This window comes from Lupinus angustifolius, chromosome LG16, assembly GCF_001865875.1.
Source record: "Lupinus angustifolius cultivar Tanjil chromosome LG16, LupAngTanjil_v1.0, whole genome shotgun sequence".
Lineage (NCBI taxonomy): Eukaryota > Viridiplantae > Streptophyta > Magnoliopsida > Fabales > Fabaceae > Lupinus > Lupinus angustifolius.
Window position 1 is genome coordinate 20,439,557 of NC_032024.1, and position 14,498 is coordinate 20,454,054.

A 14,498-nucleotide genomic window follows, 5' to 3' on the forward strand; every position below is an offset into this window, starting at 1 on the left:
TAAGTGAGTTTTTTCTAATAAATGAATGATTGGTTTTAGTAGTACATATAGGCCAAATCATATAGAGTGTTCTCCTTTTGAATTTACTTTAGATGAATAAATATTAGATATGATGATCACTATGATAATATAGTAAATGTTAAATTATCAAGAATGAATGTAACAAGTGAAAGTGTACGTTAATATATTTTTCATAGAGAATGTGTAGAACGAACTTATATGTTATTTGTCTTGTATTTAGTTCTATAGTGAAATATGTATGTTTTTCCGTCTTTTAAACTTTTATTGGTAATTGCTCTTAACGACTTAAAGTTTTTCTTTTCTAATGATGATATATTATCATGTGAAATTTGTTGATTGATTGGTTCATATAACTTGGAAACCATAATCTTTACCTATAAGGAATTCATGCTCTTCCATGAAAGAGTGATGTCATTTGAATTCACATTTTTTCATAAAGAGTGATGCACTTTTAAATTCATATTCTTTCATGAGGAATCATATCTACTGCTCCAAAGTTTATCTCACTCTATGTATCCCTTCATTCTCATTTACCAGGAAAGTAAAACATGAGTTTAATATATATTAAATTTATATTATATTTTCTGACCAATGAAAATGAAGAGATACATGAAGTGATATATATGTTGAGATAAAAAATGTACTCTCATTCCATGAAGAGTAATATTCTTTGAATTTATAATTTTTCATGCTTCAACGCTTTCATATTCCAACTTTGCTCATCATAAAAATATAAATAAGACATTTGATATTAAGATATCTACAAAATAATTTTCCTATTTATATTCATAAATTTTTGTTGAATTATATGACTTTAATTTCACTAATAAAAGTAATGACTATAACATATTTAAATATTACATGAACCAAAGTTTCTAACAATTCCTTCCATACTTTCACAAAACATGGAAGAACCAAGATAAACTTACAGTTAGATGAGTTTTTTTTGTTTCTCACATGTATCATTGCACTGGAAGTAATCATATCCGAGTCAGGAAGTAAACATCCACAAGAATTAGATGATTTTGGCACTAAAGAATTTGAGAGGTGGGAGTAATTTTATTGAAGCTATAATGTTGTTGAGAATAAATAAAAGGTTCCACCGATAAATGTGAGGTTTGATGTGAAAAATTGTAGGACATCCCTACCAGAAAATGCCCATAATAAAGTCATCACCCACTTGGGGTAAAAACCTTTATTGAGAGGTTGATGGGGCCAATAAGAATAAAGCATGTCACAAGGTACAACTTTTATCTAAACAAGTGAAGAAATTCTTGACCATAAATAATGAAAAATCAACAAGATGTTATTTGGTGAGTATTGTGATTTGTGAAAACCGAACTGTATTAAGTGGTCCAATCGATCCAATCACTGACTAGATTTGAAAGCGGTTTTGGTTTGCAGTCGTAACCGAATGAGAGTATGACTGTTTTGAGCTAAGAAGATTTCGGTTCGATCATGTTAAATCTGATTAAACCGGAAAGTAAACCGGACAATTTACTTAAAATTAAAAAAAAAATTAATACATTAATATTTTGTTTCACTTTAGTCACAAAAAGTCAAATGTTTAATATATAGGAAAAGAAACTATATAGATTTAGAAATAATCAAATACAATATCAAATCTATAAATGTATAAGTTAACAACATTAAAGATGGAAGTACTAGTTACAAGTTTTGACTTCTGAAAACAAAAAGATAGAATTTTATGGAATCACCAATTTCCCATACAAATTAGTCACAAGTTTTGACTTCTCAAAATATATGGTTTCTAAGTTTATTTTTATTAATAATATCTTAATTTACATCAATGGTGAAATAAAAATAATAACTATAGAGAGACAAATTCACACATTTAAAAACCATAATATGTGATACACCACTATCCTATAAATATAAAAAATATTGTATTTATTAGCAGCATTAAATCCAGTACCTAATTGTTTAGATAAAAAAAATCATATAGGAGTCGGTGTGAGTAAAGGAAACTCTTTTCTTGTATCCATTTAAAACTCAAATGTGAGAGAAATGAAGAATTTGTAATTTTTAAATATTTATTTGAGTTGGTTATTGCATAAGAATAAAAATAAGTAGAAAATGTAAGAATAATATTACAAGTATATTTTATGACTTTAAAATATTTTATTTCATTTATTTATCCTCCAAAATTAAGCTTTCAAATTAACCCTTAAATATATATATATATATATTATTACATATTACTATTTTTTGATATCATCATAAATATCTTTTTAACTGTTGAGTAAGGAACTAGTTTCAAACTTTAAAATTATTACATATTACTCTTAATAATCTAATTCCGAACTTACAAAAAAGATGGTAAGTGAATTAACAATAATGTCAACGTCCCAGTGATATTTCCCTCTCTCCTCAACTGTAATAATCACAACTACCAAAGTAAAAAGGTATTTTGGTCTTCCACCCAACCCCTCCTTTAATTAACTCTCCCCCTTTATTTAGCATACAAATCTATTATTCCACACTTTGTGTCACTTCATGTGTTTTATAGACATGTGATTGATTAGAAAAAATATATTTAAGTTAAAATTTAATTATTATTTTGACCAATCATAATCCTATGGTATATAGAGTGACACAAAGTATGAAACAACAGATGTACTTCCATTTCTTTATGCATCGTAAAGATTTATACTCAAAGTATTATATAAGGGAATGGAGTATCTCCTGGTATAAGGAGATAAGTTATCTCCTTCTGCCAGTGAAATCATGACATGTGTCACGTTTCATCATTTTTTATAAAAATATTTTTAAAAATAAACAAAATAGCACACATGTCACATTTTTACTGACCTAGAGGAGATAAATTATCTCATAGTATGAGGAGATACATTATTCTCATTATACAGTGACATTGTAAATTCTATACATCATTCATTTCCATTATTGTTTAGATCACGTTTTTTAAAATCAATGATGATTGAAAACGAAAAATGAATAATACAATAACAATGTAAAAAAAAACTCGTGACACATCTTTTTCTCTTATTTATTCCCTTTCCCCATTCCTCACTCTCTTCACCAAAAAAATGGAACAACACTTCAAATTATTCCTCTCTCTATTCTCCTTCTTCATTCTCTTCTTCTCTCTTTCTTCATCAACACAAACACAACAAACACAAACCCTACTTCTTCACTCTCTCACTCTTCCTCACGCGCCATCACTCTCATGGCCCGAATCAGAAAAACCCGACCCGGTTCACGAAGAAGAATCTTCAACTTCTTCTTCTTCTCTCTCCCTTTCTCTTCACCACATTGATTCTCTCTCTTCAAACTCAACACCACAACAACTATTCAATCTCAGGCTCAGAAGAGATTCGTATAGAGTGAAATCTCTTTCGGGTCGGGTCAACAATTCAAACGGGTCGGGTTTCAGTAGTTCGATAATATCGGGTTTGGAACAAGGGAGTGGAGAATATTTCACGCGCTTAGGAGTTGGAACACCAGCTAGGTATGTTTATATGGTGATGGATACAGGAAGCGACGTCGTTTGGTTACAATGTGCTCCTTGTAGAAAATGTTACTCACAAACGGGTCGGGTATTTGACCCGAGTAAGTCAAGGTCTTATGCTGGGGTACCATGTGGGGCACCACTTTGTAAGAGATTGGATACTCCTGGCTGTAATAATAGGAACAAGATTTGCCAGTATCAGGTATTATTTTGTCGGAAAACATGATTTATGATAGAGTATTATGATATCGTTCGATCTATGTGACTGAACCGTATGGAAAAAACCTTGGTGTCATTGAAGTTTTTTTGGACCGAAGTGAAACAAAATATTAGATCACTGTTCCATTTTTTTTCTTAATTTTTAAGTGAACCGTCTGATTTATATTCCGACTTAATCCGTTTTAACATGATCGGACCGAAATTTCACCGGTTCAAAGCGGTCCAACCATCACTTGGTTAAGACGGTAAACCAAAGCACTTTCAAGTCCGGTCAGCAGTCCAATCAGTTGGACTGTCCAGTACGGTCCAATTCTCACAATACTGGTATTATGACATCGTTCGATATATAAGGCTTAATTTTGTAGTTAAAAGTTTGTATATTTTCTTTGTTGCTATATATATTTCATAATGTTTTTAATGAAAAAAGGACCTGATTTTGGTGTACATAGGGATTTAAAATAGAAAATTTAAATGGAAACTAAATCTACAAAAATGTAAAACTTATAGGAAAAAGAAGTTTATTTAATATCTTATTAAAGAGCCATTTTATAGTACAAAACTTGGTTGATAAAAATTTGAAAAGTGGTCTTTAGAGATGTTAAATAAATAATTTGACCTTAACTTGATATTTTTAACATTATTTTGTTTTTTTCAATCCTTTTGGACTAATTTGGGAGGGGCAATCACACATCTCGAGATTAATTAATTTTTACTCAAAAATGTGAGAAAATACATTTGGTCGTACTAAAAAAATTTGATACAAGAGAAAATCTTTAAAAAAAAAATTCATGCTACAATTGTTCTAGTGTATGTGTATTGGATGAGTAATATGTTTATTGAACAAAATAAATTCAGTGCTTAATGAAGACTCAATTTAGAAAAAAAGTACATAGTCTCAATATAATAGTTAAAATTTGGAACTTTACATTAAATGCCATCAAATGTATCTCGTGTATTTTGGGTGGGTAACAACCATAAGAATTTAAGAAGACAATAATTTTCTTTTTAAAGTTCCTTAGAAATCCTTATATTTTGATTACTTATATTCAACACATTTTATGCAAAATTTATTATTCTATAAAAAAAATGTGATTTTACCTTTTATTGTATCACTTTTTTTTATTAATTCACCTTAACTATTGTGATACCAGGTTTCCTATGGTGATGGTTCTTTCACATTTGGTGATTTCAGCACTGAAACGCTGACGTTTAGGAAAACAAGGGTGACACGTGTTGCACTTGGTTGTGGCCATGATAATGAAGGTCTCTTTATTGGTGCAGCCGGTTTATTAGGTCTTGGTCGTGGAAGGTTATCTTTTCCGGTTCAAACCGGTCATCGGTTCAATAACAAATTCTCTTATTGCCTAGTTGATCGGTCTGCTTCTGCCAAACCGTCTTCGGTTATTTTTGGAGACTCGGCCGTTTCCCGAACCGCTCGGTTCACTCCCTTGCTAAAAAACCCGAAGCTTGACACCTTCTACTATGTCGAGCTTCTTGGCATTAGTGTTGGTGGTGCTGCGGTTCGTGGTTTATCGGGTTCACTCTTCCAGCTTGACCATGCCGGCAATGGAGGGGTTATTATTGACTCGGGTACATCCGTGACTAGGTTGACCCAACCCGCTTATATTGCCCTAAGGAATGCATTTCGGGTCGGGGCCTCACATTTAAAACGTGCACCCGAGTTTTCGCTATTTGACACATGCTACGACTTATCCGGGTTAACAGAGGTGAAGGTGCCAACGGTGGTGCTCCACTTTCGTGGTGCTGATGTGTCACTTCCCGCGACGAATTACCTAATTCCGGTGGATAGCAGCGGTAGCTTCTGCTTCGCCTTCGCCGGAACCATGAATGGGTTATCCATAATTGGTAACATCCAGCAGCAAGGGTTTCGGGTCGTGTATGATTTGGCGGGTTCACGGGTCGGGTTTGCTCCAAGAAGTTGTGTGTGAGAATTTGGAAAAACTATTTCCCTTGTTTTCTAGTAAAATTGTTATCATTGGCATCTTTTTAATTATTTTATTTAAAAAAAGTTAGATCAGAGGATGTTAAGATCTGAATCTTTCTTTTGGATCTAAAGAGAGAACTAGAGATTAAAACAAAAGGAGAATGTTCCTAGTTTTCTAAGGTTCATGTGTCGTTTGTTGTTTTGTGTTTTCTTAGTATTGAGGAATTAAATACTACGATTACTTAAATCCAATATAATATAATGTAGTGATTATGTATATTATGTAATCATTATTCTTCATGGCCAAGACTAATTTGATTAGACTTGCTTCATTCTTTACTAATGAAAGATAATGGACTATGTTATAAAGAAATAAAATGATAATTACACATTTTTATAAATTTGAAGAAAAGTTACCAAGATCTAAATCTGAATCATGAACATTATGAGCAATCTAAGAACTACTATAATTTTTTTAAAATAATTTGAGTAGTGGAATAATGTGGTGAATGGTATCTAGATTAATGTATAGGAATATTTTCAACCTTACACCTACCCAATGTAGTGTTTCTTAATGAAAAAAGAAACTTCATGGTTTCTTAACTTGTGTTTCCATTCATGACCTTCAAGCAGACAAGGCACATGCTTTGTTGCTATGTTCCAAAGTAACCATATTTATATGGGAGCACATCTTTTGTCTTAGAAAATGTGTCACTAGGTTAGATTCGTTAGAAAAATATTTAATTATTAAACTGTTAACTTAAATATATTTTTGCAATTAATCATATTAAGTGACACGTAGAGTGATACGCTTTGTGAAAGAAATTGTGTTCTGTTAGATTACTCCCTATTTGCACATGCCTGATGCGGAGGAGGTCAAAAATATAACATGCTTTTAATTATTAGGTAGAGATAGGAGTGAACATGTGCCGAGTTGAGATGAGTTAAGACTTATCCTTACTCGACCTTAAATATTGATCGAATTATTTTTTTGAATCCAAGTTCGATCCTAAATATCGATTGGGTTAACCTTTGAACCCGACCTGACCTTAGACCCGATTAAATATTATGCAAACTCATTTTAGATAAAGATTTCTCAATATTATTTATTATTATGACATATAAAATGATATATGTATAAAAATATATTATTAATCATGTAAATATGATAAAAAAATTAATTCAATGATACTTTTAACCAAAAGGTATCATTACTCTGTATATATTTGAGTATAAACACATACAAATATGATGAGTAAGTGATCACAGAACAGGACGAACTGTGTCATGTTTGGTCCCTACTCGACCCTAAATATTGACCGAGTCTATTTTTTAAACCCAAACTTGACCCTTGACCCATCAGACTCGAAGCTATTTAGACCAATCATAATTGGATCATGTCAGGTGAGTAGGTAGAGTCGAGTCCTGCTCACCCTAGGTAGAGACAAATGGATGCAATTTGTCAAATGGTTAGTAGGAGTAGCTTAAGGAAAGAGAAAAGGAATTGTACCTTTTTCATTAGAATAATAAATGTTAACATTTATTATTTCGCAAAATATTATGTTTTTTAATATGGATTAAGCTTTTTCTCATGTAGAGAGTTTTCTTCTCCTTGAGAATAAAAAAATAGTGACATTTTGTTGAAAGTATTTTGATATTTTGGGTTATTAGTTGAAGTTTATTATTAAGAGTTAGTTTAGTTAATTAAGTTAGTTTTTGGCTTTCATTTTGTATAAAAGATTTTTTATCATTCTCCTATATTCAATACAATTTATTCAATATCATTCTTTCACGGGAATTCATCCAATGAATGGAATACACATTACAACCTTTTAATTAATTCCTTAAATTCTTTTACCATAACTATTAGACCATTTTATGACTCCTGAATTCACCAAGTATTTTTTTAATATACATTTCATTAAACATTTTTAAATTACAGCAAGAATCCAACTCTAAAGCATCTACATCTCTCAATCCCTCTCGATATATTAACTACAACATTTTTAATAAATGTTATTAATTAGATCATTTGGTAATTAGAATTGTCCTTTTTTTCTTTTAAGTATATCCAATAGTAAAAATGAGACATGGTAAATTTTAAATTAAATGAATAGTGTAGGAACATGCATGCTAGTAAAAAGTTGGACAAGGAGGTCCAACACAATCTGTCTTATATTCCTTATGGTGAGATAATCAATCACCACATATTTTGGAAATTCATATTTAAATAATAAATATGGTTGAGTTGATCAAATATCCACTTACAAAAAAAATATCTAGTTCATATGGCCTATTAAAAGTAGAAAAAGAAAAAGATTGTAGTCATCAGTTTGATAATGATCGAGTGATATTGCTTATTCAGCTCGAACCAAAAAATCCTGAAACATGATTTAAAATGGATCTTGTTCTATCATTGATCACATATTCTTTAAATAGGAATCAAAGTTTGACGAAGGGAAAGGAGTCCTTGACCCACATTAAATAGAGGATGATTTATTCAATCATATGGTTTGGACTCCTAGAACATGGCGGTATTGGAGCTTTCTATTCGATTGTACCGAAAAGCCTAATGAATTGGGATTTCCTTATGATGTATGAGTTTTATACATTATCACTGTATCATATATTATTCATTTTATTATCATTGACTTTTAAAAATACAAATAAATGATATATAATATACACTCATATATAAACCTTGTGATTGTTCATACATAAATTATATATACAAGTGAATAATAGATGATATTTTTATTACAAAGACAACTATATATCATGTGAATAGATAACCCTACCGACTTAAATTATGGAAGGGGCAAGACAAAGTTCTACGGTTTGCATTAAAATATACATTGTATGAGAGAATAATGAGTTCAAATTAAAGCATCTATTTTCTTTGTTTTATCCATGTGCTAAGTATAACTTATTTGTGCTAAGTTATTTACTAAACATTGAAATCTAGTTGGATTTTAGTAATTTTTATTTGATGTTATGCATAATTAACTTTCCAACATTTTTCCCCATTAGATAAAAAGTTAGACAAATATGTTTGTTTTCTTAGGATCCTATGCTTAGAATAGTTATTGCATATATAGTTTTTCTTAATTTTTTATACTACTAAGAATATCCTCTTATTTTTTGAGTAAAGAACTAATCATTTTGAGTTCATGACTACCTATTCCAGCAAGTATCACTCACAGAAATCGAACCCTCAACTTTAATAATTGAGTGAGGCCTTAACTAAAAATGTTGAATATAGGTATTTGGAAATATATATTTGCATTAAAACCTTTAGAGAAAGTTTTATCATCATTGTAATCATTAATTAGTCGGTGCTCCTTATGGGATATGGTTTATAAAAATAAAATATGTTGGTTTCCAATTGCTATGTTTTTGGGTTTCTCACGTTACTCTATGCATGAGAAATTGAGAATAAATACTTTATTTGAGTAACATTGTACTATAATGTTCTTGGAAACAAATCCACCGCATGCAAAAAAAACATCAAATTATGTTACCAAGGTAAAGATAAAGCACCTCATTCACATGTTCTTATCATACATGTACGGCGCAAGAAGCCAAGAATTTGTTAAATTATATGTAATGTTGTGCAAGTTTTTATTTTAGGATTGTCAAGAAACACTTCTCAATACAATATATCAACAAAACATTGGTTTAATGATACTAGATTTAAAAAAAAAAACTAAAATATCGATTATTCGATTCTTATGAGCGACAGTTGTTAAGATGAACAAAAACAAACCCTGAATAAAACTAGTTTCATATCAAAAAAGATGATGAGATACCATTAACAGTACAAAAAATTAAAATACCAGTTTTCAAAATAAAGTTTCTTGAAACAATGTTTATAGGACACTTTTTAACATTCTCTATTCTTTAGAATTTAACAATTGTTGCCCCATTTATGTAATTTAGTAGAAGTTTTATAGTTTCATAAAGAAATGAAGATGTTTTATCTGTTTTGTTGTTACCATTTTTTAATCTACTATAAGTTTTGTAGTTTCAAGGTCTGAATCATAAACTTTAGAGTCTGAGGAACTCATCAAATTCACCAGAAGGGTCACAATTAACAATGTTTACATGTTACAAACAAATGAAATTCAGATCATAAAAAAAATGAATTTTATACGTCATATGTGAATCATGTATGTGGGTTGACAACACAATCAGGATAAGACAAAAGACTTATCTGAGAGTCTACTAATCCAAAGCTACGATTTTACTTTCAATGAATCCATAGTGTATGATGGATAGTCATAGATGTCTTATGCGAGTTGAAGACTACATCTTTTCAGGCTAACCAGGTAGACTATATTGCTCCTAACCATATAATGTTCCAAATCTTCGTGTGTTCCATCTTGGTTGATAATCTCATATGCATGAAGTGGCTAGGTGTGTCTTCAGGGATAGCAATGTCGAAAACAAGCCAGTTGTAAAACAATTGCCATATTAAATAGGTGAACCTGGAGGTAGAAAAAAAATGTTGGGAGGATTCTGATAGTCATGTCTTTCCTTACGATTTGTTTGAAAGTTGGATTTTGGAAGTGAAATAAGAGAAAATGAAGGCTTGGGGTCATGAAATATACTTATGAGATGACTCCTAAGCCTTCCATTTCTCTTCTTTCCCCTCCAAAATTCAACTCCCAAACTAACCCTTATGGTAGTGTGACCCCCTTCTTACTTCCAAACTTCTAATTAAGGGGAACTATGTTATACACAGTGTTGTGATAAACAGACCGAACTGGACGGTCCGACTAGTTTGACCGTTGACCGGACTTGAAAGCCACTTTGGATTGTAGTTTTAACCGAATGAGGTTGGACTGCTTTGAACCGAAGAAATTCTGATCCGATTGTGTCAAACCTGGTTGAACCGGAATAACCCAGGAAGTGAACCAGACGGTTCACTTAAAATTTTAAAAAAATAAAACACTACTCTAATATTTTGTTTTACTCCAGTTCAAAAAGGATGGAAAAATGTTATTTCAATATAATTACACATAAATATTAATTATATAAAATTTTGTATTTATATATAACTATATATTTATATATAAAAATGATAAATTATATATGAAATTATGTGGTCCGACTGAACAATTTAATTGTTTAAACTGGTTAAACCTAATACATGACATCTTCCGATTTGATGTTCGGCTCGGATTTCACAATATTGGACTTAAAGGTTGAAGCCTTGAACATTAACTTGTTGTGCCTTACACCATCATCAAGAGCCCAAATGATGGCCCATACTTTTTTCCCAAACATATTAAACTAAGTTAATAGTTGACATTTTGAAAACGACACCCCGTTTTATCAAATGGTACACATTGACGTGGCGGCAAAAGAAACGAACGCAACGCGAAAAAGGGGGAAATTGGGACTCATAAAAATTAGGGTTTTTGAAATGAAATCAAATTGATAGTGAGGTGAAATTGAAATGATGGAAATGGAAGAAGAAGAAGTGGGAAGAAGAAATGGAACAAGAAAGGTTATAGCTTTAATAGAGAGAGCAACAAATTCCACCGCACCGGAGGTCGATCACCGCCTCCTCAAGGCCATAAAGACGGTGGTCCGATATTCCGATTTCGAACTCCGACTCGCTGCTCAAACCCTTATGGATCTCATGAAACGTGATCACTCTCAGGTGGGACCTCAATTACTCTGTATGGTGTTTTTCAAAATTAGGGTTAATTGATTTTAAATGTTTTTTTATTTTTAGCAAAATTAGGGTTAATTGATTCATATCACAGTTTCTATGTTTTGATTGATGCTTTGCTATGCTATAAATTGGGCATATAAGTTAATTAAGCACTTATTTAGTACATGCTTTTAAATGCAAGTTTGTAGGAACATATAGACATATAGTATGTTCAGGTGAAGAGCTTAATTAAGAGCTATTCAATGGAATTTTTGGAAATAAGCTAGAAAGTGCTTATTTTCATAATTTTCTTTGATAAACTTATTGAAATAAGCTAAAAACAGATTCTAGGAGGTCCATAAACTATTTTTATAAGCTGTCCTCATAACAACTTCAAAAGCTTATTTTCATAAGCTTCCTTGATATGGTTATCGAAATACGGCAATAAGCTAAAGAGAGCATGCAAGGGAGGGTATAAACTTTTAGATAACCTCTTCCAAACATATGCGTAAATGCTTGTGTGTTCAAATAATAAGCCCGAATATTCCAAACGCTCCTAAACTTGATAATATTTTGGAGTGTATCTTGTTCATATTGCATTAATGTTTTAATGCTATGAAAAACACCTCCATGTTGAAGAAGCCCACTCATTCCTCTATGATTTATACCGGCTTCTGTTTTTCTATTGCTAGATGAATTAGTTTTAATTCTCAGTTTACAGCTGTCATCTGCACTATTAAAATCTAGATCGACCTTCACTGATATGTGTTGCAGGTTAGGTACCTTGCACTTCAAATAATCGATGAACTCTTCATGCGATCAAAGCTTTTTAGGACGATTCTTATTGAAAACTTGGACCAGTTACTGAGTCTGAGTGTTGGGTTCAGGAGAAATCTGCCACTTCCTGCTCCACCAGCTGTTGCATCTGTTTTGCGTTCGAAGGCCATCGAGTTCTTGGAAAAGTGGAACGTGTCATTTGGGGTTCATTACAGGCAGCTTAGATTAGGTTATGATTACCTAAAGAATACTCTTAGGCTTCAATTTCCTAACATACAAGCTAATGCAGTGCGGATTCAGCAAGAGAGAAGGGAAAGGGAGAGAAGGTCGAAAGAGATTTTATTGAGCAAGTATGAACATTTGAAAGAGAATTTGTCTTCTATCAAGGGAGGACTATTGTCCACGTTGAATGAAATTGATGAGTGTTTGGACATTTTGCACTCGAAACAGGAGCTTGAGTCAGATGATGTCTTGGATGACGAAGAAATTGACGAGTTCTGTTCTTTGGAGCTGCAGCAGATTCGTCTTGATGCAATGAAAGAAGGGGAGAAAGTTTACGAAAGCAGTGATAACAAGGTGGTTTTTGATGCATTGAGGGAGCTATATAAACTTCTGGTAACAAAGCATTTGGTTTCCATTCAAGAGTGGATCTCTGTTCTAGTAAGAGTTGAAGTACCAGACAATAGATTCAGAGATTCCACTCTCAAGGAGTTCATTGATACCCGGAATCGTATGAAATCCGTTAAAATTAAATGTGAAGAGGCTGGGTGTACTCTTCAAAACACATCAAAACTCGACGAGGAAGAAGATTTTTGGGAGGAAGGTAATGTTGTATCTATTGAAACCTCGTCCGGTGTACTGAATAATAAAAACAAACATTCTGACATGCCATCAACTTCCCGTAAAGTGAGTAGTGACAATCTTGGTTTGTTAAATAAGGACTCTAACGGTTCTGATACTGACAACGTAGTTCATGGAGGAAAGGAAGTTAAGTCAAACCCTCTGAAGAGTAAACTTATTGCTGAAGCTCCTGTGGTTAGATGGGGTTCTTACTTGGATAGTTGGGGTTCTAACAGAGTTTTTATGGCTAACCAGCGGGGTTTGGAGCTTGAAAGTCACTGGGGTCGGGTGGATGATGAGGCAATTATTCCGGCAGATAAAATTGCTGAATTGAATGTTCTGGCAACGCCATATGAAGAAAAGCAAATCGAGATTCAACCATGCCGTGCTCCGTTGAGGAGAGGGGGACTTTGTCAGAGAAGAGATCGAAAACTTTGTCCATTTCATGGACCTATCATTCCTCGAGATGATAAAGGGAGGCCAATCAGTCAAAGCCCTTCAGAAGAAATGAATATCGATTCAAGAACTGATGTAGTAGAGCAGTTGGCAAAACAAGCAGTGAAGAATGTTCGCGACAGAGACATGGACATGGCTAAAAAGAGAGAAATTGATAAACAATCTTTGAAGCGTGCAAAACTTGCTAAAGTTCGGGAACACAATGAAGCAGTTTTACGGGACGCCGCTTTGGCTTCAACCTCAGGATCAGCCACTATCGGAGAAGATAACGAGGATAAACTCTCTGCCAAAGAGCAGAAGAAAAGTCTCGCGTCTATGCTGCGAAAGAAAGTAACATCGAAAGATAGAATCGCCCAGAAGCTTTTGAGTTCGCACGCAAGAGATAACGCGGTAAGGCTGCATGATTCATGTGATGATGTCAAATACAGAGAAGCCTTCCCAAATCAATGGTGAACTGGTATAATAATCTTTGATAAGTTTCACACACTCCAACAGTATTCTATAATTTTTGAATTTTTTTACCGTTATATACGAAAATGTCAAAATTAGAATAAAGTTATATCCGACTGATTAGAACTCGAGTTTCGACCTATTGGTCACTAAACAACAAACTTACAATTGTGTCAAAACTCAGCCTATCATTTGAGAACCATAATTTGAAAGATTAAAATATAACACAATGTTGCTATTCTCCTCTCATAATTTTCATGACATGCGTAGAACTTTCTTGGTGAAGCTAATTAACAAATTGAGCTTTTAAAAAATAATAAAATTTTACACTGCCTAATAGGAAGTAAATTTATAAACTATCATGATACTGCTTAATTGGTTAAGTAGTGCAAGGTCTCGTAAATGTTAATATTTAGATATGTACGAATGATACTTATTGAGAGGACAATCTTACATCACAAAAGAAATTAAGTCTTTACTTATAAGACAATATATTTGATTCCCCTTAAGTCTCATGTTCGAATCTTGTGGATAAAAAAAATGCCCACTGAGAGAGCTTGCCCCACAAACTTATGGATGTTTTTGACTCAGACAAAATTACTTCCAGTACGAGGATACTTGTAGGAAACCAACAATGT

The 14,498-nt window shown here is 32.5% G+C and overlaps 2 protein-coding genes across 2 annotated transcripts; both read left to right on the top strand.

The window, feature by feature from the left end:
• Nucleotides 3,070–5,962, top strand: LOC109330129 (aspartyl protease family protein 2-like). Its single transcript, XM_019564172.1, has 2 exons — nucleotides 3,070–3,713; nucleotides 4,882–5,962. Exons 1-2 carry the CDS (start codon nucleotides 3,090–3,092, stop codon nucleotides 5,677–5,679), a joined length of 1,422 nt encoding a protein of 473 aa, XP_019419717.1. The 5' UTR covers nucleotides 3,070–3,089; the 3' UTR covers nucleotides 5,680–5,962.
• On the top strand, nucleotides 11,013–14,054 carry LOC109330072 (UV-stimulated scaffold protein A homolog). Its single transcript, XM_019564070.1, has 2 exons — nucleotides 11,013–11,343; nucleotides 12,112–14,054. The coding sequence occupies exons 1-2, from the start codon at nucleotides 11,137–11,139 to the stop codon at nucleotides 13,861–13,863; spliced, it is 1,959 nt and encodes a 652-aa protein (XP_019419615.1). The 5' UTR covers nucleotides 11,013–11,136; the 3' UTR covers nucleotides 13,864–14,054.

What these genes read in the sequence shown, in the direction of transcription:
- LOC109330129 (XM_019564172.1), top strand. Translation starts at nt 3,090, where the DNA reads ATGGAACAACACTTCAAATTATTCCTCTCTCTATTCTCCTTCTTCATT. An exon ending in ACAAGATTTGCCAGTATCAG is followed by an intron (nt 3,714 to 4,881) that starts GTATTATTTTGT and finishes TTGTGATACCAG; the next exon opens with GTTTCCTATGGTGATGGTTC.
- LOC109330072 (XM_019564070.1), top strand. Translation starts at nt 11,137, where the DNA reads ATGATGGAAATGGAAGAAGAAGAAGTGGGAAGAAGAAATGGAACAAGA. An exon ending in TGAAACGTGATCACTCTCAG is followed by an intron (nt 11,344 to 12,111) that starts GTGGGACCTCAA and finishes TATGTGTTGCAG; the next exon opens with GTTAGGTACCTTGCACTTCA.